Genomic DNA, 27,094 nt, shown 5'->3' with positions numbered 1-27,094 from the left:
CACTCCCCTGAGTCTTGGCCGTGCCTCACTTCCCCTGCCGCTCTGCACACAGCAGCTCTGAGACCCCTTTGCAGTGCTGAAGATGACAATCTCTAAAGACAACAACTTATGGATGCTTAGCATGATGGACAGTCTTTCTTCTTTCTGTTGTTCTATTGGAAGCACACAACTTGTCTTTGCAGACTGCAACTCAGAAGTCCGGGGTGCTGAGAAGATAAAGGTCTCTGTATGATAATATGGAGCATGTTTTTCGTTGTTCATCACAGATTTGCAGAGTGGCTGTTCTTTGCCAGCTATACGTGCTGTAGGAAGCTAAGTGGCTACACATAAAATCTGGTTTCCTTTCCTGTTTCTCTTTGTAGTTACGTCCAGATCACAGGGTGTTGAGAGATATTAAACAAAACAACAGTAAGAGACAGGAAGGGGAGAGCGGGTGCTGGGGCATCCTGCACATGCTGCCATTATAGAGAAGCAATGTACATCAGCTTCCTTTTGTGTATGTGAGAAAGAGAGCCATGTAGCTGAGCTACAATTGGGTCAGCAGGCACTGAAATAAGACTAGAGGGGAGGGGGCATTCTGTTAATATATAATTTGCATATTTTATGATGAACTAGAGGAGAGTAGTTCAAAGGCTTAAAACACAAAGAAATGATAGCAGGGACTCCCCAACCACCCTGACTGGAAGAGCACACATTGTGTCCATGCCCTGAAATGGGTATGATAAATAGCCCAGAGCATATGTGCATGTGTATATTGTATGTACCTCATAAACATGTACAAATGTTATCTATGAGGTAAAAAGAACACACTGAACTAAAAGCAGTTTCAGTGGAGGGCAGGGACATTGTCACTGTGCAGGTGATATCTGAATGACAATTGGCCTGAGATGAGGAGGTGCATTCCAGGCAGAAGGGGTAGCATGCACAAAGGGCCTGTGGCTGCCAGGGATGAAGTCAAGAGTGAGAGAGAAATGAGGGCAGAGGCTCTATAGGAGAAGGTGCAGCTTGTCCTTGAAGCTCATGGCAAGAGCTTGTCCCTGGAGGTAGCAGTCAGGCTGGGAGTGGGACAGAACATAGCCACTATGCAGTTTTTAGTGTTAAAGTGCTCAGCTCAGGATAGTATAGAGCATTCAGCCTCTGGGAGACCAACAAGAATACACCACAGTGACCTAGGGGAGAGGGGCCACACAGGGAAGAGACACCATGACCACAGCAACTCTTATGATACTTACAGTTTTAGTGGGTCAGTCCGTTGTCATCACGGCAGGGAGCATGGCAGAATGGCATGGCACTGGAGCAGTGGCTGGGAGCTACATCCAGATCCTTGTCTCTAAAGAGAGGGATGTCTTCCTCACAGGGTTGTTGGGAAAGTTTACATTAGAAAATATCTCTATGGGATGGAGAGATGGCTCAGTGGTTAAGAGCATTGACTGCTCTTCCAGAGGTCCTGAGTTCAATTCCCAGCAACCACATGGTGGCTCACAACCATCTATAATGTAACCTACTACCCTCTTTTGGCATGCAAGCATACATTCAGGACACTGTATACATAATACATAAATATTAAAAAACATCTCTAAGGGGCATTTCCCTTTATCTCTGGCATGTGAAGGGCATGGAGGTCTCTGTGCCTCTTCCTCCTGTGCACTCAGTTAGCTTGCAAGCTGAGCCTGCAAGATATGCCAGGCTCCCTGGCTCCAGAAGGTGTTTAGGTGCAGTGTGGCAGGAATATCCCACTTGGAACCCTTTCTAATTTGTGTCAGGAGCATTTTCCTGCATGCCAGTCTTGGTTCTGCCCTGGGCACCATGGCCTCCATGCACCAGCCTGCAGATAAGCCAACAACAATGTTATCATGAATTCCAGGCCTAGGCAGAAGTTATTTTCTGAGCATTGTTGGCTCCTGTCAGGCTCTGGGTGGATCTAGGTTTAGATGGATGCAGAAAGGGCATGGTGCAGAGCCTGGCACCTGGTAGATGCTCAGTGCATGGCCCTGGAAGAAGACATGCATGTGGAGAGATAGGGGGTGTGGGAGTGGGCATGAACCAGGTGTTCACAGCTGAGCGATTCCATACACGTTGAGGTTCTCAGAATTCTTAAACACAGAGACAGAAAGTGAGTGGACTAGGATGGCCAGGGCCAGGGAGTGGGAGGAGAGTTAGGGCCTATGGTTCAGAATCTCAGTCTCGCATGCGGTAGGTACATACATGCATGCATGCAGTATCTATGTGCACATGTGCATGCATTTGTGTGAGGTCACTAATAGGCTTGGGTGGCTGGTAAGCAAGCTCTTCCCCTTTCTGCTTCTTCCATGCTGGCATTAAAGGTGTGCTCTGCTATGCCCTGCTTTTACTTGGGTGTAGGGGACTTGAACTCAGCTCCCCAGACTTACACAGCAGGCACTTTACCCTCTGAGCCTTCCCCCCAGGCCCCAGAATTGTAGTTTGATGCTAGACTGTACCCATAGAATGGTAAAATGGTGAATGTTACGTGTTTTTTTTTTTAAACAGAAAAAACACATTTATGTAACCACACCCACTACCTTCTTGCACATGATTTATTGTTAACAAGAATTGAAGCCCTTCCCCTGTCCACACAGGAGGTCAACGGATGAACTCCAAATAATGCAAATTCTGGGTAAATTCTCAGTCAGGCTTTGGGGCCACAATGGGGTCAGAAGAAGAGGTGAAGCAGAAAATGATGTGTCTTTGTTTGGAAGTCCTGGGATTGCTCAAATGTCACCTGTCCCTGGCTGACACAGCACTGGAGGAGATTCTCCAAGATTGCAAAATGATCCATTCCTCGGCTCTGTTAGATCTGTGCCTTGGGGGAGGAAAGTGAAGATGTAGCCTGGGCTGGAAGCAGGGGACCTCATTAAGCTCTTAGCTTCCTGTGAGTTTTCATCTGAGCTGAAGAAAGTCCTGCACAGAGTGGGTTAGCCTCAGGAAAAGAAGCTCTTGGTTCCACTAACTCACTTTGCTTGTTGTGAGACAAGGTCTTTGTCGTGTAGCCCTGATTAACATAGAACTGGCTGTGCAGACTAGGCTAGCCTTAAAACGTGTAGTGATCCTCCTACGTCCATTTCTGGTGTGGCTATAGGCATGCGCTAATTGGTTATATAGTGAGGTGACTTTTTAAGGAGTGCAAGGTCAGTGTGTGTATTATACCAATCTGGCTATCTGCATCTAATATTTTTTTAGTACAGACTGCCTGAGCTGGAGTCACCTGGGGGCTTGTAAAACCATCTACACTAAGAGTTCTGTCTCACACAGGCTTGGCCAGGGCTCCCCAGAAGAAGCTTGGACTTACATATAGGATATCTGTTCACTAACAGAGAAACACCCCAGGAAGAGAACTCAGTGGGAATTCAGCACAGCTGTGGTGGCCACCATTCGAGTGGAGAAAGGCCAGTGCTTGTCAACTACTGCAGAGGTTTTAGTTTCGGAGAGGAAGTGGGCCATGCTGGCGATGGTGGGGCAACTGGCTGGGGAAACTCAGGCAGAAAGGGAGGCTGAGCAGGCACACGCTGGACAACCACCCTTCATTCTGTCCTTCAGGCACTGCTCCCAAACCAGTGTTCACAGCTGGGCTCTGGGTGTGCTTAGCCTGACTCTGGGAGCTACAAGGTACAATGTTCTGCGGGTGGTGTGAGCATTAGACAGCTCCTATGCTGTCACCCGACGTTGGGTGCTATCGTCTGCTATCATGCCCCAGGATTCATTTTGCTGCCTCTATCCCAGGACAGACTTTAAAACACTTAAAGACAGCTTTACACGTCCCCACCCCTGCCGCCTACCTCTTTCTGGCCACCTCCCTTTCTGTCGTATTCAAAGACAGCCACAGGAGATGGTTTCTAGGCTGCCGCTGGGAGCTCAGCCAGTTCCTAATACTCCCTGCCACCATGACATACCCTGGCATCTACAAGCCGAGTAGGGGACACTGCACAGAGTTGATTTCCGGGAGCAGGGTGTTCAGGTGCAGTTTGTAAGAAGGGGTGGCCCTTGATGCTTGTTTTTCCGGTGCTTAGTGTGAGATGTCAGGAAGAACTCAGTGGGGTCTGGGTGCTCACGGGCTGTGGTACTGGAAGAGTGGCAGGACCTGGGTCATGTGGAGCTTTAAGGAGATGCCGTGACCTCAGGGATACAGAAGCAATGCAAATTGCCTAGTACCATGCAGGAAGTGATTATCCCCACCCTGCCCATCCTGTGGTAATGTAAGGAAGTGGTGGCCAGCTTTAGCCTTACACTGAACCTAATTTCTCAAATGGGCAGTGCTTGCTCTTGCTTACAATATAGAAGCAACCTGGTGATGGGTGTGACTGATCCCAACTCACTCAGACATTCTATTGCATATGGTATCCCTAAGCAAGATCAGAAGGATCTGGAAACTTTTCCCCTTTTGCATGCTGGGCAAGAGCTCTACCACTGAGATAAATCCCAATTTGTCAATGCATTTTAAGAGCTTTGAATTCTTAAACTTGTGGGGGTAGATCAGAGGACTGCCACTCTTGCTGATGGGTACTTTCTGGTTCCTGAGCAACAGCAGTTTTGCAGCCTTGAGATTTCTTTAACTCCTAATTCTCAGCCCTATTTAATATTCCATCCCTTTCCGCCTGTTGTTGAAATCACTCCCTATGGCTGCTTCTTTCAAATGGCAAAGGAGTTACCCCAGAAAAAATGGTGGGGACACTTTAAGTTACAGCTATGTTGTCATTGGTTTATTTATCTGTCATCTGTATACCTGTCTTCTGGTCTGTCATCCATCAGGTTTAAACTCAAACATGCTCACACACATACACACAGATAGAAGCACACACATCCATGGTCATGCATAAGCATGGATGCCATCCCCCTCACTTGGAATCATTGCTTAATGTGTGCAAGTACCCAAAGACTGTGCTCCTTCCTTGGGGTGCTGTTCTCACTCCTGTGTCTGCAGAGATAAAATGTCTACAGCTCTCATGGTGAGGAACTTCAGCACTTTTACTCATAATAAAAACCCATCTATGTCTGTTTTTAGGGACGCTTGTGTAGCATTTCTGCTGCCGATCCCCAGCATCCTCTTGAGGGTGGCAGTGAGTGAGGAGGGGGAAGGCAACAGAGAGAGAGAGAGTGAAGGCTGCTCACACAGCATAGGGGCTGTCTCTTTGGCACTGTGGCCACCCAAGGCAGGCTTTCCAGAGGGACAATGACCCCATCTTTGTTAAAGAGGGTCATGATACATCCCTATGAGTGCTGGTGGGCTAGGCAAGCCATGCCAGACCAGAACAGCATGGCCTTGACTAGGGACACTCCCAGGCCCAGAGGAAGCCCTGCCAAAGCCACAGCCTGGGATGGGACCAAGTCTTAAGCCCTCTACATCTATCACTCTGCTTCACTGTAAAGGGCTTGTAAAGACCCTTCCAAGTCTGCAGAGGGCGCTGGAGGAATGGCTCAGTCAGTAAGGCACTTGTTATGCAAACTTGGGAGTATATAAACTGGGAATTTGACTCCCAGAATCTACATTAAAAAGCTGGATGTGGTGGTTTGGGTTTACAACTCTACCAATGGTGAGATTAGAGGCAGAGAGAGAGGAGCCCTAGCTAGCCAGCCTAGCCTGCAGAGTGAAGTTCTAGGCTGGTGAGATTCTCTCTCAAACCAAATGCTGACAGTGTCTGAGAGTCGGCATCAGAGGTAGTCCTCTGCCTTCACTACATGTGTATATACATGTGCATGCGCGCGCGCGCGCACACACGTACCCACCCACCCACCCACCCACCCACCCACCACCTTGCACATATGTACACAATTAATAGAAACCTGAGGCTTAGTTCAGTGGTAGAGTTTGCCACCAATGTTTGAGGTCCTGTCTTCCAGCCCCAGAAGACCTCCCCAAACAACCCCACAGGGGCTTCCCAGGGGCTAGGTAGGGTGGTAACAGGAGGAGTGGGGGCTTGGCTTTGTCTGTGATGTGCTATGTGCCCTCCTGTTCCAAGCCTTCAAGAGACAAGAGACTGCTGCCCAGACATCAGGGATCCCAGCCAGTCTGAGAACTTGTGTGGCCTCTCTCTTGGTTGCTCATCAGTTCCCTGTGCTCCTGAGGGACTTAAAAGCTTGGCCCCAACTGGTACATGGAGTACTGTGATGGCCTGTACTTGGGCTTGTGTCAGACAGAGAAAGATCCAAGCGGTGAACAATGGCAGGATGTGAATACCCCACATAGAATGCAGCAGGGACCCAGGTCTCTAGAAACATTCCACGTGAGCTTGGCAAGTGGAAGGCTTTTGTGAGACTCTCAAGGACATAGGGAGGGGCTCTGCTCTGCCAGACATATGGTGACTTTGCCTCTATTGTGTGCAGATGGGTAACAATGGGGTGGGAGGGGCTGGGGGAGTCATTCAGATAGGAACCCAGTCCTCAGGAGCAAGGCTATCACTTGGCTGGACGTCTTGACCATGGACAGGGACCGGAGTGAGGATGACAGTGAGTAGAGCCTGGATGGAGGGGGCCACTTCTGCAGCCAGCACTGAGCAAGTTCTGGCTCCACATCACCTGCCTTCCATCGACATCTCTGTCCTGATCATCTCATAGTCCTTTCTTTTCTCTTTCTTCCTTCTGGAAAGAGAGCTGGTGACAGCCCACAGCCTCTCTATTATGTGCCTTGGGGCAATGAACAGAAAGCCACAGTTACCTCAAGGACATCTACCTTCCTCCTGCGCCCTGTCCATCTCTGCTTGTTCTTTCTTCCCTTCTTTCTCCAGGGGACAGTGACCACCTCCTTTCTCCAGCCAATCAGACACCTCAGGATCCTTCTGTCACACTCTTAGATGCAGCTAATGCCACAGCATCACTGCCAAGATCGCCATCCCCTCTTGCCTGTTCATCACTGCTGGTGTCACAGCCCTGGTGACCTCAGTCTCTAATTACCAGGAAAGAAATACCATGGGATTGAAGGGCTGCTTAAAACCCAAGGAAGGAAATAGGTTTCAGAGGAAACGGACTAAGTTTAAATGAAGGAGCGGGCGATGTGGTGGTAGCCAGGGGAGCAGCAGATGGGGAGCTGGGGGATGGTTGTTCAAGTGCTGGCTCTGGTTTGGGTTGGCTTTGTGGTCTTGAGCCAAGACATTTAATGTCTCCGAACCTCCATTTTTTCTCCATATGTAAAAGGAAATTGGGTCAGGAGGTCTGAATGTGAGAGTATGGGTACGGTGTCATTAAATAGATGTCTGGGGGTACAATGAGAGGCTCAACACTTTTATGGGGAGGTCTATGACCCAGACACATCTTCATGGACCCTGGAATTGAAGGTGTTTACATATCCAGCGTCATCTTTTCCCCTTAGCTATGACTCCTTAGCAGACTGTGAGTATACAAACGGCGTTTCCCTTCCCACTAGGCTAGGCTAGCAAGTCAGATCTAGATTCAGCTCCAAGCTCTACCTTCTAATTGCTGAGTGACTCAGCTCAGCTCACTCCAACTCTCTGAACTTCAGTTTCCAAGGCTTTTGGGACTAAAGAGCCGGGGTGAGGGGGCGGCTCCAGAGACAGGGGTGTGATGGGAGGTGTGGAGGTAGAGAGGTCTGCATGTCTCTTGTCCTTGCTTAAGTGAAGTTCTAGTCACACACACACACATGCACATATGGGGCACTTTGCACACCCGATGTTCCTATGAGCCTATGAATGCCTGCTCTTTCTCCCAGTGTCCAGAGTGGTGCTTACACATGGAAAGGGACATAACACGGAATGTGATATGATGAAAGATGTGCACTGAGGTCCTGGTTCTCTGGAGAGGTCACACTTGGGATCCTGTTAGGACAGAGAAGATTCTGAGCCAGAGAATGGCATTGTGAAAGATAAAAAAAAAATGAGAGGGCTTCCCTGTTAACTGTGTTTTCCTCCACAAGAACAATTCTTTTTGTGCAAAAGAAAATGAGTTTGTGACTGGCAAGCAAAGACCCTAGCTCTCCATCTGTCTTTGCAAGGCAAATCTCACCATAGCAGATTGCTTGGGGACTTAGAGACAGGTGCAGGGTCCCTGGGGACATGGAGGCAGGGCCTGAGCTCTGAGTGCTTACTTCTTTCTGCTATGCCAGTGTAGGCTAGTGGCCTCGGGTTGAATCTCTGGGCCTCATTTTGCTGTTCTGTGAATAGAGAAATGCAGCACTCACATAGCATGGGGAGGCCACTCTAGTGACCTTAGCTAGTACCATGTGTGACAGGGTGGGATACTCAGCCTGCCCCTAAACTCACCCCAATGCCCTGAGGACTGTGTGGCACAATGTGATGGACTGTGCTCCTCCTGTGGCACAGGGAATGTACCCTTCTGGGGTGGGGTGGGGGGGTCACCCTGGAGTTGTTTCTTGTTCGTGTGAAATGGTGACATGAATTTAGCGCTGAGGTTCTGGGACTGCACCAGAGGTCAGGGTGGCTCCAGAGTGATGGATGGGACTCAAGTCACCCACCTCCTGTTCTCCTTATCATCCTGTCCCTTTTATTTGGTTTCACACAGCCACGTGGTCTTTTTCTGTCTTCCCTTCTAGGGCTGGTGTTTGATGCCCTAGCTGACCCAAGGCTGCTTGACAGCCAGGGACATCCCAGGAGACAGAAGTGGCCTTTCTTTCTACACTTGACATTTTCATTGTTGTGTTCTGGTTTAAAGGAATACACATCAAGCTCACACAGGGACAGAGTGCTTTGTTTTCTTTTTATATGCTAAGCTCATGGCTGGAGGCTGTCTTACACAGCCTCATTATATGGGCTCCAGCATGAATTTCTCTATTTTGATGGGGGTATAGGTTATACAGATTTGTGCGGCACCTAGGATGGCATGGCATGTTGGAGAGCCCAGGCCTGTAGCTACACACAACCATGGTGACCCTTAACTCCTCTGGGACTTGGCTATACTCAGCCCCGACCTTGATCTTTACTGAGCTCTTGGGAACTACAACGGATGGGCTTATGTGGGCCCTGGCCCAGAAAAACTCCCACTCCAGCCTCCACCTTCCTGACTGCCCCCCCCCCCAGTGCTTCCTCACAGGTGAGCATTTCCATAAACTGGCAGGTAAAGGTCCAAGACAGATGGCAAGATACAGCTTAGGACCCCTGCCTTATTCACTATAACATCCTCGGGACAAAAGGGATTGAGACAAAGCTATACTTACTCAGCAGATCGTGGCTGTTTTCAATCCGACAGTAACATCCGGCAAGAGAGCCAGGGACTGTTAACCTCACAGAGTCCAAATACCTCTCACCTATCTCTTTACAGAAAACTGAAACCCGGCCCCTGGTAGCTAAACATTTTCAACGAACAATCTCATTCAAAGCAAAACCATATGAAGACTTTGGGACCCTGTCACTTTGTGTCACAGCCACCTCTCTTCCTGCTAAGAAGGCTGCTCTCCCTGTAGCTACAAACCTTCCCTTGGATATTTTGGACCTTGAGAAAAAGCCTCCATGGCCTGTCTCACTGTTAGTGACATTCTCTTGCTCCCTCCACTGTCCCCAGCTACGAGTTGTGATCTTCAGCAACCCTCAGCGCTGCCTTCCCCATTAGCCCTGCTTAGCCTTCTGCTCACCACTTATGTTAAGTGAGAAGGAATGGGCCATAGTGTTTAATTTTGGTAGAGGTGAGGATCTAGAAGCTTCCCTGATGTTTGTTCTACAGTGGGGATCAGACCCAGGGCCTTGTGGGTGCTAGCGAAGGTCTCTTTCACTAAGCCCACCCTCGGTCCAATCTAGGGTTTGAAAATGGCATCCTCCCCCAAAAGAATGAAGTGTCTGTGTGTAACACCATCATCTTTCAGCTTCCCCTGAAGTTATTGCTGACTTTGCCGCGTCTCCCCTGACATTGCAAAGATTGACACTGTCCCCATCCCCCCTTTGTGTCTTTATGGCAGGTATGGCTGACCTCAGCTTTGAGGCTGAAAGCCCTGTGATGCCTCCTGATGAGCTCCTGGAGGGACTGCCCAGCTATGACTGGCTTCTTCAAGGACGTGGTGAGTTAGAGGGGACATAGTTCCTGCAGCTTCCTCCAGGGCCTCTTGCTGGTTGGAGGATGGGTGGGTAGGTCCTGAGATAGCATCCCTTTCTCCCTGGCCATGGCCAAGTGGGAGGTGGGATGGGATGGAGAATGGGCAGAGTTCTGTGGCCCTGGAAATAATTCTTCTTCTTTTCCTCCTCCTCTTCCTCCTCCTCAGGTCTCTCTGTAGCCCTGATGGCCTTGAACTAGCACCAAGCCAGCCTTTCTTTCATTGCACCAATACCCATTCTTCCTAGCTGGGCTGATATTTTTCTCTTTCCCTCCTCTAGGAAGGCAGGTCTTCTTCCCACCCTTGGAGAGCCTGGGGAGGTCCCAGGAGCCTCCGTCTTGGTCCTCAGTCTTGGAGCACAGGTGAGTCTCCATGCATTTCCACATGCCCTGTTGCCCCACAGGAACTCTCTTTGAGCCCCAACACTGCCTCAGAAATCATCAATTAACCCTCTGGGAGACACTTTCTCCCTTCTAGACCCACTGAACCAGACCCCCTTGGGGATGTGGCCTGGGAATCTGGAGGGTGCCAGGCTCCTCAGGGGTGGGAACCACAGACGATATCAGGGCTTTGCAAACTCTGGCCTCTTGGCTAAACCCAGCTCCCAGGCTGCTTTTATAAGTCCTATGATGCTGGAATCTGGCCACACTCATTTGTGCGTGTATTGTCCATGGCAGCCTTTGCCCTGCCTGCCACTGCAGAGCTCAGTAGACACAGGCCTGTCTGGCTCGTGCTGCTCAAACATTGACTCTGGCTCAGTGTTGCTGAAGTCTTCCATCCCCTGATCTCTATCAGTGCGGGGGCTGGGGCATGTACATTCTCTTTGGTTTAAGAAGACTTGTCACAGAGCTCTGGGTTTCAGCCAGCTCTGTGCAGAAGGGATGTGGTGAGGCCCCCTTGTCAAACACACCTTGCAGCTGAACATGCGGCCTACCTAGAGGGGTCTCCTGGGGCTCCCGTCCCTCTGTGTGCATCAACTTCTGTTCTGTGTCTGCTTTCCGGGCCCAGCATGAGCCCATGTGACACTAGCTGGTGGGAAACATTGCCCACTTAGGCACCAGGCTTGGCTGTTCTTGGAAGAGTGGACACTGGGGAGACTGCACGTGGGGAGGAAGGAGGGGGAGGACAAAGAGCTCCTTTCCGAGATGTTTTTGGGAAGGGTGTCAGTAAGGGGTGCCTGTATTTCAGGGAGAAAGCTTTTCCAGAGAGAGGGCTGATGAGGACCAGCTCCACCATGCTCAGGCTGTGGCCACTGGGCCAGCCCTCCTTCAGCTAGTATCCTTTCTTTATTTTTAGTTTTTAATTTTTAAATTTAATTAATTTATTCAGATTATACCTCAATTGTTATCCCATCCCTTGTATCCTCCCATTCCTCCCTCCCTCCCACTTTCACCTTATTCTCCTCCCCTAGGTCTGTGACTGAGGGGGACCTCCTCCCCCATTATATGGTCACAGCCTCTCAAGTCTCATCTTGGTAGCCTGCTGATCCTTTCTCTGAGTGCCACCAGGCCTCCCTCCCCCACGGGGAGGAGGTCAAATATGGGGCACTGAGTTCCTGTCAGAGTCAGCTAGTATCTTTTGTGCTCACGGTTCCTCTGGCCAAGATCTAGCGTCCCCAAAGGGAGGGGACCTCATCTAGTCTGTTTCTGCCCTCTTATGACCATGTGGCATCATCTCTAGACCTCAGTTTCCCCGATCTGTAGAAGCAGTGTCATTCACCTGCTACAGTTTAGAGTGAGACAGCCTGGAGGCTCCTGTGTCACAGACTTGATCTCCCTGCCCACCTCCCACCTCACCCCACTTGAAGGGTGTTGAGTGGGATGGACCCTGAGGGTACTGACCTTTTCATTCCATTCACCCCTTGCTCACCACAGCTGAATGGACTGTTGGGAGGAGAAGGTGGGTCTTGTTGGAGGAAGTAGACCCCTGGCTCCTTCCTGTGCTCTCTGCTTCCTGTCCTCCAGGGCAGCTGCTCTGCACCCCCACATGTTCCCACCATGGTGCTCTGTCTCTCCCCATGCTCAAATGCATGGAGGCAAGTGACCATGGAAACTGTCAACTCTAACTCATCTTTCCTCCCCTTAAGTCATATTTCTCAGGTGAACTACTTATTTTTTTAATGTATAATTCAGCTTCTTTCCTAAGCTCCATACTTGTTTTAATGTGGCTTTGAGGTCTTCTAGAATGTCCTAACATCCCTGGGCATCCTGTCATGTGGTCCCCTTGGCTAGATGTCTCTTGCACTGACTCCTCAGGCCCTTAGGTCTTGGATTTTTTCCTCCTAGGGCCTCAATGCTCCCTTACACACTAAGGGACTGGTTTTGACAAGCCCACAGGCCCCGCCCAGACATCTGTTCCTTTGTCTTCTTTACAGCAGAGTCCCTGTGGTGACCGAGGAGGTGGCCCGTGAGGCCCTGCTCAGCTTTGTGAATTCCAAGTGCTGCTATAGCAGTGCAGCTGCTGGGAACCTCATCATCCAGGAGCTGAGGCAGCAAACTCTCTGCAGGGTAGGGAGGCCATACTCAGGGCCCTGGGGACACTGGGATAGGGTAGGGGCATTGGTCCTGGGCATGTATGCAAACAGTGTCTTCTACGACCTCCATACTCTGGCTCTATAATAGAACACAAGGCTCTCCATCATGACTGACAACCTCATGTGCAGTAGACCTTGAGGGAAGAGGTGAGATCATGTCAGACCCCCTCACCATCCATTACAATGCAGTATTGTCCCCAGTATCTGGAGCCAGCACCGGAGATCAGGAGAGGCTGAGAAATTTGATCAAATACCCATAGCTAGATGTCATAGACCCTGCCTCCAAAGTCAGGTTTGCTGACCTGACCCTGGGCCTGCTTGCACCCTTCCATGGTGCTAATAAAGAGCCCTTTAGTCCACTGACCCTGGCTTGCCCCTGTGTCTCCCAAGTCCAGCCTGTGTCTTAGAATTGGCAAAATCTCACCCATGACATCCAGACCACAGAAGGGGCTTCAGTTTCCTGCAGGGACAGAATCCAGGTCTCACTTACTAAAGCTGTAGACTTTATCTCTGACAATTACACATCAAGTCAGACCATGGCAGTGGATAGGTCCCGAGTGAGGAGGAAGAGGCCAGCTTGCAGCCCTGTGATCTAAACAAAGCAGCTGGCCTCGCGGAACCTCCATTTCTTCTCTCATAAGAGAGAGAAGAGAAGGCAATGGGATAGTTCAGTACAATGCTTGCTACACATGCATGATGACCAGAGCTCAGTCCTTGGAACCCACATTAAGAAGCTGGATGCCTACAACTTCTGCTCTGGGGAGGCGTAGACAGGAGGATCCCAGGTACTCGGTGGCTGGATAGCCTAGTCAGTTGGCCAGTTCCAGGCTGGAGTGAGACTGCATCAGAAAAGAAGGTAGAAAGCTGAGGAACAACACCTGAGGTTGTCCTTTGACCTCTATGTGCATGCAAATGCACACACACACACACACACACACACACACACTCACACAGACACACAGATACATACACATACAGACACACACACAGACACACAAACACAGACACACAGATACATACACACAGACACACAGACGGAGACACACAGAGACACAGACACACAGACATACACACACAGATGCACACACACACAGACACACAGACAGACAGACACACACACACAGATGCACAGACACACAAACACACAGACCCAAGACCCCTCCTCACCTTAGGTCTATGCATAAGGATTAAGATGAAGGACCTTGTCATGAGTCAGGGCTGCTTAGAGCAGGGAACCTGTGGCCTCCATGCACCTGGGGCAAGCATTGCCCTGTGCAGGATTTGCCTTGTAGATGGTTCCTCTGTGGAATTTCACAGGGTGTTGGGGTTGCTCTGGGTGGGGCCCCACGGCAGAGGTAGTCACACTTTGGTTCCCAGAGGCCCATGCGGGTGGAAGCTTGATCCTTTTGCAGCCTAGTCCTGTCATCAGGAAGGACAAGGACGCTGCTCGCGACACTGGCGTTTTCCATCCACAGTATCGGCTGGAGACCTTCAGCGAATCCAGAGTCAGCGAGTGGACATTTCAGCCCGTGACTAGTGAGTGAACTGTCTGGGGTCAGTTTGCTGGGCAGGAACAAAGCTGAGGCTGGGACACCATCTCAGAACTTGGTTCACCCACTCACACTGAATCTGACGCTCATCTTTGGGGAGCCTCACTTCCCCCGCTTACTAAAAAAACAAAGAGATGACCTTCATCTCAGAGTCCCCAGTGCTGGCCCTGCCATGTGCTCCTACTCAGGAGGTAGTTTGTAAGGGACTGAGGAAAGCCTAGCATTTGACTATGGCTGCAAAGACAGCAGCATGCTCGGACTTCCACCTAATACCGCTACATTTCTAGACCCTCAGATTCCCCACTTACTGTGCCATCCCACCTTCTCCGATGCACTCTAGGGGCTTCTCGTTCTTTCCTGGGAAGCTCTGTGTCCTGTGTTCTCTGCAGTCCATCTCTAGTCTGTTCTTCAAAACCCATCCTGGTCTCACCTTCTCTATGAAGCCTTCCAGGATTTCTTTTCCTCCTCTCTCCCAAGGAGATCACATGAGCCCTTTGAGCCTCCCAGGGCCTTTCTGTGTACTTGCAGTGTGACAATGTGCTGTCTGGGGGAAGAAGATGACAGTGGGGTACAGGGCATGGTGGTGCTGGCTCATGCTCATGATCCTTCAGAGTGTGCTGGGCATTTTATATACACTCTTCAGTTTCGTTGTCACTGTGGTCCCTTGTGCTAGGTGTCCATTATTTATTGTCATATTAGAGATGAGATGATTCAATTCCAGAGAGGTTAAATCACTTCCCTAGAGTCACACAGCCTGGAAGTAGAAGAGCCAGGATTCAAACCCAGATCCAAAGCATTTAACCAACGGGCCTCTACACACCCTTCTGCAGCCCCAGCTCATGATGCGCACCAAGAAGTGCCTAGCTGTTTGGTGGATACTCAAAAGCTTGTGACCTTTGTCCTTCACTGTCCTTATGCTGACCCCTTCTATGTCAGACCACTCAGTGGACGGGCCACAGAGAGGTGCCTCCCCCAGGCTTTGGGATATGAAGGTCCAGGTGCCTCCGATGTTTCAGGAAGACACCAGAAAGTTCCAAGTGCCTCACTCCTCCCTGGTGAAGGTAATGTCTGACTGGACCATCCGTGTTGCTGTGTAAGTCTGTTCCTCGGGTTCTCCGTGCTTCATCAGACTTCCTTCTTTGAGAAAAGGCACCCCAAGCTTAGCCTGGTAGGTTATGTCTGGGTTAAAAATAAAGCCCAATTTAATAACAGCATGCATCTCAGGGAGGCAGCATTCATACAGCACCGCGAGGGGCCCATTGCCAGCTGGAAATAGCAAGTGACACATTCCTAGGGCAGCTGTGCGCATGCGTGCTTGCTTGCTTGTGGAGGACTCAAAAAGAAAATCGACATGAGTTAAATCTGAAACATAGTGGATAAATTGCTTGCTGAGCCAGCTGGGGCCTGAGTTTTGGTTGTAAACATCTGGGTGTGGAGGCTTGCACCTAAAACCTCATCATCAGGAAAACGGACAGGAGGACCTCCGGGGCTCACTAGCCATCCAAAGTCGTGAGCACCAAGTTCAGTGAGAGATCTTTCCTCAAAACATAGGCAAGGAGTGAGTGAAGAACACACTTGACAGTGCCCTCTGGCTTCCATCTGTCCACATGCAAGGGTACGCCGTCCACCCCACCCCACACACCCCGTTGAGCTTTTCCTTGGATGCCAGGTGGAGGGTGGGTTGTGTAGAAGTCTGTCTTAGCAGGGAGTGTGGGAAACCTGGTGGCTGACTGACACCCTCATACTGTCCTTGTCTTACAGTCCTCTGTTTTCTCATTAAGACTTGATTTAAGAATGTAATTTGACTCTGTGAGCTCATATAGTTAACCAGATGTGTGAGAGGTCACGAAAGCATTTCACTCTTTTTCTGCATTCAATGATAGATTCTAGCAGCTAGCTTCTTGCCTTTTGCACAAACATTGTCCATTTGGTGTGTTCTCAGGGCCCATGTGAATGAGCTACCAAGTGGCTGCAGATGTCGTCAGCCTTTGTGGTTTAGTCTACCAGGAAACTAGAGAATGAGCTGGTTGGGAACTCAGGGAATCAGCTTCTGAGCACGGGGGAAAACCTGAGCTGGGCTTAGGGATGTGCTAACACGAGGCCTTGGCTTGGCATTCAAGGCCATTTTGGGATCTCTAGCTACCTGCAAAGGCCTTTCCCCCTCCATTTACCACGGCATCCTACTGTCGGGAGGGATCCTGCTTAAGGACCTCTATCCAAGGAGAACTCTTCCCTTTCAGGAATGTCACAAATGCCATGGGCGTGGCCGCTACAAGTGCAGTGGCTGCCATGGGGCTGGCATGGTGAGTCACTAGTGGGCCGTAAGAGTAAGTGATCCTATGTGAGCACTGGGGTGGGCACAGGGATGGCAGGGTAGGTAAGAGCATAGAGGCTCCCTGTACCAACAGTGTCACCTCGGGTGGGTCATCTTCTCTTTCTAAGTCTTCCATTTCCTACCGTGACTGGGACAGTCAGAATGGGTGCCTCCTGTGACCCCCCTCATGCTTGGATGGTTTGATGTAGACATTCCTCCCTTTCCTCCTCACAGATTGGGGATCTACATAGGGCAGGACCCTGTAAAAGAACGAACCATGTTCCTAAAATGCCTTCCCAAGGAAAGATGAAAACAATGTCTATCTCTTCTTCTAAGGTCTCAACCACAAACCCAGGCACAATTCCACCAAAGTTCATTTCTGGAGCACCAATGAACTTATCGGGGTTCTTTTGAAAGCATAGGTAGGGGTTACCTACAGGGGTGTGGATGCTCTTCCTTCAACATGCTGGCCCTGAGGGCTTACACTGCAGGGATGAGGGCATGTCTGCATAAATGGACACCGGGCCCGCCTTGCTCGCCTCTCCTCAAACCTATGTACTCTAGTGCCCCCTTGAGGCAGAGTTGCATATAGCAGGTGGTATAGAGTGGCTGGGTACTCAGGTGAGTCTTGTGACTCTCCTCACCCCTCAGTGACAGGTGTAAACAGTCAACAATCCCCTGCTTGAACGACCTTTGGCAAGGGGCTCAGCTGATTTCCCCAAGATGGTTGGTGGTTGCTTGGCTGTAAGGTCAATCATTCATGACAGTCCCCTCTGTGGCCGATGGCCAGGAGCCTGTGAGGTAGACACAGAGAGACGAAGTTCAGAGGGCTTCAGAGGTGGGGTGGAAGGGGCTAGGATGAGTTGCATAGGCCGCTGAAGCGTAGGGCAACATCCTGGGTTTGCAAAGAACAGAATCTGTTGGCTCTGGAGGCTGGAAGTCCAAGGCCAGGCTCCCAGTTGGAGCCTGCTCATCAGACACACACTGATCACTTGCGGTCCCACCTTGTCCCGTCTTTTATCAAGGGGTCTGCTGGGTACTTAGCTGCTCACTGTAGGTCCCAGGGGCTGTCCCTGGCCTTTCTCTCCTTTCCATGTCTCCTCCTGCCATTTGCCTCCTGTGCCGTCCTCAGCACCCTACCCCCACCCCGGCTCCTGGTGGTCTTTCTGTCCTTCCCTCCTCCCAAGCTCCCTTCTCCCTCTCCTTTCTCCCTGAGCTTGCCTTGAATGTCAGGAGTCCACCCCTGGGTCTTTCCTAAAAAGGACCAGAAATTCTACCCTCCCTCTGGTCATCAGCCACTATGCTCCTGACTCCTTCTCGGCAGTTGTTTGGAAGCAGGTCTTGGGTCCTTGGGGTGGTATCAAATCAGAGGGGAGAAGCAGGGACCTGTACCTGGCAGGACTCAAAGCCACTGACCCTCAAGCCCCAAGCCCCAAGCCCCAAGCCATAAACCATAAGCCACAAATCTCTTACCAAGGCTATGGCCCAGGGGAAGAAGAGACCTGGGTCAGAGTCATGGGCTGGGTCGGAAACTGGTTTTAGGGTGCCCTGGACCCTGTTACTGGGAGTCAGCAGCTGAGGCCGGACATATCCACAGGTGAGGTGTTCGTCCTGCAGTGGCACCAAGCGCAAGGCCAGGCAGCCCCGGAGATGTCACATGTGTTCCGGCTCGGGCAGGCGCAGGTAGGAGTAGGTTTGCAATAGGTGGGGAAAGCCTGTCTTTTAGGTTTCTTTCTGGTCACAGTGAAGCTGGAAGGGGCACGGTTCCCAATCTCTCTCTCACGGCTGCACCCTAGGGTCTGTGCACGCCGGATGCTCTTGGACTTCATATGTGGGCGAGCTTGTCTCAAGGCCCCGCATGTTAGAAGTCATCAGTGACATGTGGGGCAGGTGTAAGGACGAAGGCTCTGCTGGGATGTGGAGTGGGGAGGAGCGCCGAGAAAAGCTAGCTGGAGGGACAGTTTTTAACTTCAAGCACGGGCTCTGGGCAAAACCTTTACACATCAGAGCAGGGCCTAGCTGGAGTTGCTGCTTAGCAAGTTGGTTGACTGACTTAACAACCTAGTACTTCCATCTCTGCTCTTGACTTTGCATACAGCGGATGGTGAGATTTTGTAGCTCATGCCTTCTCACTATTTATAAGCCTTCAAAGGGAAATGGAAACCTACAGGGAGTGAAAATGTTCAAAATCAGGCTGTTTAGTGGTCAAACCTTGCTGGCCAAGCTTGGCTGTACCTTTTGCATGGCTAGTGAAGACTGTATTTTGGTCAGAACTTCAGTTTATTTCATTTTCCAAGTAAAACAACCCATTCCAAATTGGCTTTGCCAAAAAGTAAATTTGAAGACCCAAACAACTGTGTAGTCCAAGTCTGGGATGGCACCAGGTGTAGCTGGGTCCAGGTGTTTAAAAAGTATTGCCAAGCTGGAGTAGTGAGGGGCCCAGGCTAAGCCGCCCAGTGGGAAAGGATACTCATTTCTAAACTGTTGCAACAACATCCTAAGGTGACTCTCATTGCACTGACTTGGGTCCATGCTTGTGTTTGTTTATTGTTGCCAGAAAGATGGAGTGAGATCCCAAGCTGGCCACAAAGGCTGGGGACAAAAATCAGAAGAACCAAGTGGCTTAGGTGTGGGAAGGGTAGGCTCCCAGGGAAATACTAGGGCACGGCTATCAGAGGGAGGGAGGGTGACAGTGGGCAGGCACATGCCACCACAGTAAGGAAGTCTTCTACTGCAGAAGGTTAGGGGTGGGAGCCCCTAGGGGCCACAAGAACACTGAGCCTTGCTCACTGTGGCCACAGGTGCAGTACGTGCTCTGGGAGGGGGAACAAGACGTGTGCCACCTGCAAGGGGGAGAGGAAGCTGGAGCACTTCGTCCAGCTGGTCATCATGTGGTAAGTGACATCTAGGTACCAGGCCTGGAGGAGGTGGGGGGGCATGTGGCTGGTACAGAGAACTTTTTCTTCATGGGGGCTTCCACTAGGCTCAAGAGGGAGCAGCTGTGGGCTTATGGGGTGCAGACTGGCTTTGACTCTGAGCTTATTTTATCCTAATTTTCCAAGTTATTATTATTATTATTATTATTATTATTATTATTATTATTATTTTACTTTGTGTGAGGATGAGCATGTTCAAGTGTGCAGGCGCATGCGTAGCAAGACGCTCATCACACAGTAGGCCCTCAGAAAGGGTCTCCTAGGAAACATGTGCAGGCATCTGAGTACTGTGGTCCTCATGCGGAGGTTGGAGGACAGCCTGTAGGAGTTGGTTCTCCCCTCTTCTACCATATGAGATCCAGATACTGAACTCAGTTTGTCAGGCTTGGCAGCAAGCACCCTTACCTACTGAGCCATCTTGCCCACCCTAGCTTTGAGCTTATGTTCCATCAGCATCACCTGCTAGGGTAGCGGTCACCAAACACCTAATAATGCTGTCCGTACACGTAGGTCAGCCAGGGATGTATTCCAATCACTCCAAGCCTTTGGTCCTGTGCCTGGCCAGGCTAAATACTAGGCAAGCAAAGGCCCATGGGGACTGGCTCCTCCCAGGCCAGGGCGGTCAGCTTAGAGAGGCTGTGCACTCCATCCAGCTCCCGCCCCGCACCCATGTGGTGATCATCACACATAAGCCGGTTCTCTGCGTCCCTTTCCTCCCCTGCTCCCAGGAAGAACAGCCTGTTTGAGTTTGTGTCCCCACACCACCTCCACTGCCCTGGGGAGCTGCTCGCCAAAGCCAGAGGGGAAAACCTCTTCAGGGACGAGAATGCCATGGTAAGGAGGGTGGCCAGGAAGTTTGCATCCTGAAGACCAGCTGGAGCATCTGGCCACCAGCTGGAGCATCTGGCCCTCTGTGGAGTTTAGGGCAGATGGGTATGATGGGGACAGAGCTGCCCAGGCAGAGATGAGGCCCTGGTGACTCTGAGGGGAACCTGATGTCAGGACCATGATGTAGGGTCAATTTTCTTAACCAATATATTTTATTAACAACTTAGTAACCGAGCATACATCACTTATAACCTGACTAACCAAAACAATAAGTAAAAAGGATTAAAGAACACAATGACAAAACCGTAAGGATATCAGTTCCAAGGAATGATTCTCCTGGTGTAATCAGCAGGATTTCTTCTGCTGGAACCTGGAGTAACCAGAACCTGGAACCTCAGCAGGAGCTGGAGCCCCGAAGCCTTCCTTCCAGCGGTTCTCTCTAGGAGCATCCAGAAGTGCAGCGATGAACCGCCAAGACTATCCCAAGTCTCCAAAAGCCCCACCCCCAGTTCTGGGCTCATTTATATATCTCCTCCCAGAGTCTGTTCATGAGATCTTTTCAGCTGGCAACCATCAAGCTTGCGCACGAGGTGGTTGGTCTTTTAGTGGATTAACCTCACCTGTTCTCTCACAAGACCATTCTGATGCCGCACTTGGGATCATAAAAAGCAGGCTTATCTCTCCTTCACCATGAGGTCATCAGCCCCCTTCCCAGGTAGATGGGATGTTGAGTGGATGTGGGAAAAGGCATTAGCTGCCAGTGTTATGGGCTAAAGCAGGAGCCGTAAGGGAGACAGGGCTATGGCAGCCTGGGACTCGGGGCGTCCCAGGGACTTGAGTCTGTGCCCTCACGCACAAGCTGTATGGGGCTGCCAGCCTGCTGTTTGGGGTTCTGCATCATTCATTTTGTTCCTGCCTGCACACAGTGGCAGTTTCAATGTTGGTATGAGACATGACCCACTTGCTTTAGTCCTGGCTGTATCTCGGCTCGTAGCATGACGCCTACCGCACAGTAGGCCCACAGAAAGGGTCTCCTGGGAAACATGAGATGCGGGTAGAAGTGTAAGCTCTCTACACTCCCTTTTGTCCTATACTCCCTGAGCCAATAAGGGGGTGAATGGTGTCTAAAGAGTTTCCCTCAGCTTGCTGTGTGGCCTTGGAGTCATGGCCTCCCTCCTCTGGGTCTCCTCTTCTGTCTGGGAGTCAGCCCTGGCATCTTCCGTGACTCAAGGTAGGGGTGCTCTGGTAGATAAAGTGATGTGCTCTGTTTGTCTCTCCCCAGGTGTACCCCATTGTGGACTTCCCCCTGAGGGATATCTCTCTGGCCTCCCAGAGGGGCATCGAGGAACACAGTACCACTCTGGCTTCCCGTGCTCGAATCCTTCAGCAGGTGAGGCAGGGGGCACTGAAGATGAGGTTCTGGCTTGGGGATGCTTCTCTGGTCACTCCAAGGGGGCGAAATTGAGGCTTTACCTTGAAGGGTGAGGGTACAAGAGATCAAGGGCTTGCGGTATGCACAACCCAGGAAGCCTGAGGGCGGAGGTGGTGTGGCTAGAGGGGAAGGCAGGACCATAGTCACCCAGAGAGGGGGCTGGGGGATTTACTCACAGGAAATGAGTTCTAGTGTGATTTTGATTCTAACTCCCTCATATTTAGAGAGCAGATCCATAGGCCTGTGTACTTAAGTATCTGGGCAGTTTCTTTGGTGGCCTCTAGGTGGCAGTAGTGTCTCCCACTAGAACAACCATCACTGCAGCAAAGAGTAGAGGGTCTGGAGACGTTGCTCAGTGAGTAAAGCACTTGTTGTACAACCATGAGGACTTGAACTCAGGTCCCAAGTACCCACATACAAGTCTTGTTGTAGTCTCCCATGGTCCCCGGGAGAGACGCGGCTCCTCAGGGCTTGCTGCCTAGCTTGTCTGGTTCAGCGAGAGAACTTGTCTCAACAAACACCAGAGACTAAAAGAAGAAGATTCCTAGTATTGACCTAAGGGAACATCCTGTACTTGGGGTTAGTGGTGCGGAACCTGGGCCTTGCAGACAGCCTTTAGGTTCTGGGTCTTCTACATCCTCATGTGGTCCTGGGGCAGCTGCATCTTATTTCGTCATGGCTAGTTTCTTACCTGAATGCTGCTGTGGGCTAAGGGTTTCCAGGGAGCTAACCTGTGCCATAACAACCTGCTTCCTTCTGTCTTTTCCAATGACCCGAGCCCCTTTCTCTGCATTTTTCTTCTGTTGGAAGGAGAGAGAGGAAAGGATGCATGCCTTGAAACAAACTGAGACACGCCTCCCCCACCCCCGCCCGGGGTCTGGAGGGGACTTGAGAAACGAGCTTCAGGCATTGCAAAACCCAAGGGTCAGGTGGTCACTTTAGATGGGCCTCTAGGGCTCGAACCTGGGGTGGGTGCATCAGCAGGCTGTGAGAGGGTGGAAATAGTGGGGACAGAGGATTGACTGGTCTCCTAAGGAGCTGGCATTTGCATGGGTCGAGTGTTACAGCTGCTACCTGAGTAGTCAGTAGCAGGTCTGGATGCTGGCAGCCCACAGGCTGGGCTTCGCCACCTGTTCCCAATACATGAGTGAGTGAGATGAGGAATAGGAAAAAGCAGAGAAAGGAGATTTACTCGATTTGGCACACTGGGAAGAGGCATACATAAAGAAATCTAGTGAACCCCTCCCCCCGGGTCTGTCTTTGTGGTCCTGACGGGTTTATGTCCTGGTCAAGGGGTGGTTCTGACCATTATTGACCCATCAGATTTTAGGCTTTCCCCTTTTATGCAAGGTTCCAGACACCTTGTCTGACGTCCATTCCCGGGAGATATGGTTCCGCTTTGGCTGGCACCAAGATTTTCTCCTCTCTTTCCTCCACATAAGATTCCTGGGGAAAAGTCCATTTTCTTGGGACCCATTGTATCAATAGTCTGATAGGAAGGAGCACAGTTTCACTCTAGAATATTTCTGTTCCTGCCAGGATGGTTTGTGTTACTTGGGGGAGGAGCCCCAAGTTGAGGCATTTACTCAGGGCCTGGCAGGAGAGCTCAGGTATTCTGAGGGTTGAGAGACAGCATGATTTGAGCAGCTTGGCCATGGTGGTCACTGTCTGGGGACCATCATACTCCTGGAGTGGCCAATGTGAGTCCTTTCATAACCTGCTGCCCTAGATGACCCGGTATGTGAGTGGCTGGTGTAGCCTCTGTGGTCTTCCTCCCACAACACAGTCTTATCTCAAGCAACATAATCCACTGTGGAAAAATCCTGGAAAGAACAAAGCAAAGGATGTGCACATTAAGCACATTTTTGAAAGGGACAGAATGACTGACGTCACATCCAGGACTCTCTTTTCTAAGTGGCCTTTAGTCCTGGAACCAATGCCAATGATGGTTTTATTCTTGTTACAGAACGGGGGCGGGCAATCAAGTCATGAAGAGACAGAAGCTACAATGTGCACAGCCTCAGTCACTGCAGATAGGCATCTAGAATTCTCCCCAGTGCAGGATGCAGCCGGGAGGGAGGCAAACACACAAGCGGCTAATTACAAGACGAGGACCATCATATAAAGAGCTGAGGGCTTGGGTGACTTGGGGGCTCAAATTCAGACCTTATGAGTGTATAATGGATGGAGGACGGAGGATGGAGGATGGAGGGAGGGATGCTGCTGCTTCTTGTAGAATGGTCTAGAAGCCAGAGTGCGCCTTCTGTGCAGCAGTGTTGGCTCCCACCTTCACAGACCCATTAATCCTCATGTAGGAGACTTTGCACAGCAATTTCATGGGGGTGAGGGGGGGAGGGCTTCTGTTTTTTATTTCCAAAACGATCATTTGTACCAGTGCTTCTGGCTTATGGACATGACTTAGTTTTACTATTTCATTTGGTCACCCCAACTCTGAGACAGTTCTGACCGATTTCACAGATAAGAAAGTCGAGGCCTAGAGAAATGGAGTTCAACACCACTCAGGAAGGGTCACAGAGGTTTTCGATCCTGATTGTGGGCATTATCGTATGTTCTTAGCTTCCCCTCCAGGGCCCTGTCTTGCCCCACTCTTCCTTGGGGACCCATAAGCAGTTTGCAGAGAAATCTAAGCAGCCATATGGTTTCAGCTTCTCCTCCCAGGGCCTCTGAATGACCAAGAGCCACAGGCTGGGGCACTTCTGATGGGAAGTGTTTTCAGCAAGTGAGCACCATTTTCATGGGTTTGGGACCCTGGGCCGAGAGGGGGATATGGAGGCAGCATGAGCAAAAGGCACAGGGCAGACCACAGACATACCCCAGGGAAGAGCCACTTCAGCCTCAGGAGCAGGGACAACTCCTTTGTCAAGAGCCAAATAGTACCAGGACCCAAGGAGACAGGGAACCCCTGCAGGAGCCCCAGGAGCCCCACTTCCCTCCTCAGCACATCTGGGGATTGGGATGGCTGTGAGATGAAGAATGGGCTAGTGGCGAGGGACTGGGGCAGGCTCTGTGGGGGAGAGGGGCTTTTCTTTACTCTTATGGGGAGGTTGCTTAGGAAGAGGAGGATGCTGGGAGGAGAGTTAAGCTTGACATGGGGACTGCTGAGTGTGAGGATCCCAGGCTTGACCTGTTTGATGTTCAGAACCTGAAATCTCACAGGCCTCATGTCTCCATCTACAAAAATAGAGAACATTTGAGAAAGGCTCCTCTGAGGCCATGCGGACACACAACTGTGATGGTGGCAGAGGGGTATCTGAGCAGATAAACCTGATAAAATCCACCAAGTATCAACATTTCTTTAACATTTTATGTTAAAACAAACAAAAAATGGACAGCACCTTCTCTATGGTTGTGGGGAGAGTGGGAACTGCCTCTGACATGAACTCTGGTACCCTCTATTTGACCATTTCTCCTTGGTGGAGAGGCCTGGCGGTACTCAGAGGAAGGGGAAGCATGCTATCTGGATGAGACCTGATAGGCTGTGATCATATGGTGGGGTAGAAGGTCCTTTTCTGTCACAGGGAGGGGAATAGGGTGGAAGAGGGAGGGGGAATGGGAAGATACAAATGAGGGGATAACAATTGGGATATAATCTGAATAAATTATTTAAAACATAAAAATAAAAAATGAAAAAAAAAGAGCCCTAGTCAAATCAAAATCAAAATTGGTATGCCACTCCAGATATCTCTATGGTGGTCTGGATATGTAAGTGTTGAACACAACCTTGTTCTCCGTCCTTCTCCAATGCCTCATGGAGACATTTATGCTCCTGGAAATGTCATGTGGCTCCCTTGAAGTCCTCTGGGGATGCCAATGCCTCACTTCTAACATCAGATAGTGGCTGAAGGTAAATTAGTTTTCCCCAGGACCTAGGCCATGGGCAGAAGCAGCGATGTTAGTTGTAGTTGTTAGCTTGACATACTCTAGGATCACCTGGGAAGGGTCTCGCCAGCTGAGGTCTTGTTTAGACCAGACTGGCCAGTGGACAAAGCTGTGGGGATTGTTGTGATTATGCTCATTGAGATGGTAAGCCCCGGCCACTGTGGGTGGCGCCATTCTGTAGGCTTGAGTCCTGGACTGTGTAAGAGTAGAGATGGAAGGCAAACATGAGAAGGCATGCATGTATTCATTCTCTCTCTGCTATTTCAAGTTCCTGCACCAACACCCCCCACCTTCACAGATGGACAGTAACCTGGAGTTATGAGCCCAAATAAACCCTTTCTCCTCTGAGTTGCTTCTGGTTTAGGCATTTTATCACAGCAGCCGAAATGGAACTAACACAGGAGCATAGCAGAAAATGCATCTGGAATGGGCAGATCTGGGACATCCTGTGTGCATCAAGCTCTGCACATTACCCCACAAGCTGTGGGGACCTGATGCTGCTTGAGTGCAACTCTGAGGTGTGTTTGGCCATTTTTTTTCCTCAGCGCCAGACCATTGAGCTGATCCCCATCACAGAAGTTCATTACTGGTACCAAGGAAAGACGTCTGTCTACTACATCTATGGCACCGACCACCAGGTGTATGTGGCTGACTACCCTGAGCGATACTGCTGTGGATGCACCATCCTCTGATAGGCACAGCTGTCCCCAAACTCCACTGGTCACATTTGACAAGGGGACAGCAGTGCTCTTTGAGTTTAGTTATATTGGTGATATTGGACAACCCCAAGCAAACCTTGAAAGTCTTTCTGAACCATCTGTTAATCATCTGTCAAGACTCAACTCTTGGTGGGGCATGTTTGCTAGGGCCCTACAAGAATTCTCCTAAACAGATTCCTTCAGAGTAATGGAGAGATGTAAGATTAATGGAGGCTCTGCCTCTCTCCTCCAACCCAGTGCCCCTTTTTGTGTATGGGAACTGGTATCCCTGATCCAGTTTGGATTCTTCTATGAGCCTTTGGCCATGTTCAGCATTATAGGAGTTGAAAGATGCTCACAGATAATCTTCCACCACAGCACCTTTGCTTCCTATCCTTTGGGCTGAAAACACTGACATAGCCACAGCTGGAATGGTTCAATGTACTCACAAGGTCTGAGGCTTCCCCTGGAGGTTAGAAGGCAGGGGTCGCCCAAGGGTGGGCACACTAGTCATCTGGAGCATGACTTATGGAAATGTCTGCTGGCGGATGGGAAGCTGCCCACCAGGCTATCGCCATGTAGTCTGGGCTTCCTCACAACATGGCCAGGATACGGTGGCTGCCATTCATGAGTACTGTGCTGGCTAATGTTGACTGTGGACTTGCCAGCATTTAGAATCACTTAGGAGCCAAGCTTTTGGCTATGTCTATGAGCAAGTTTCTAGATTAGATAAACTGAGGTGACAAGGCCCATCTTGACTGTGAACAGCACCACCATGGGCTGGCGTCTTGGACCGAGTTAAAAGGAGAAAGCGAGCCGAGCACCAGCATTCATCTCCTGCTTCTGGACCCCACATGCAATGTGACCAGCTGTCTCATGCTTCTACTGCCATGCCCTCCT

At 50.5% G+C, this 27,094-nt stretch overlaps 1 protein-coding gene across 1 annotated transcript; it reads left to right on the top strand.

Moving 5' to 3' along the window:
- The first annotated feature begins 6,395 nt into the window (after positions 1–6,395).
- Ssuh2 (ssu-2 homolog) lies at positions 6,396–26,291 on the top strand. Its single transcript, XM_051155029.1, has 12 exons — positions 6,396–6,459; positions 9,872–9,970; positions 10,284–10,365; positions 12,378–12,510; positions 14,012–14,072; positions 15,023–15,147; positions 16,327–16,389; positions 17,998–18,083; positions 19,202–19,294; positions 20,065–20,170; positions 21,447–21,554; positions 26,042–26,291. Exons 1-12 carry the CDS (start codon positions 6,432–6,434, stop codon positions 26,186–26,188), a joined length of 1,131 nt encoding a protein of 376 aa, XP_051010986.1. The 5' UTR covers positions 6,396–6,431; the 3' UTR covers positions 26,189–26,291.
- Positions 26,292–27,094: the final 803 nt, after the last annotated feature.

This window comes from Acomys russatus, chromosome 13 (genome assembly GCF_903995435.1).
Source record: "Acomys russatus chromosome 13, mAcoRus1.1, whole genome shotgun sequence".
NCBI classification, from domain to species: Eukaryota; Metazoa; Chordata; class Mammalia; order Rodentia; family Muridae; genus Acomys; species Acomys russatus.
The sequence above is the reverse complement of the archived record's forward strand: the minus strand, read 5'-3'. Positions and strand labels throughout refer to the sequence as shown.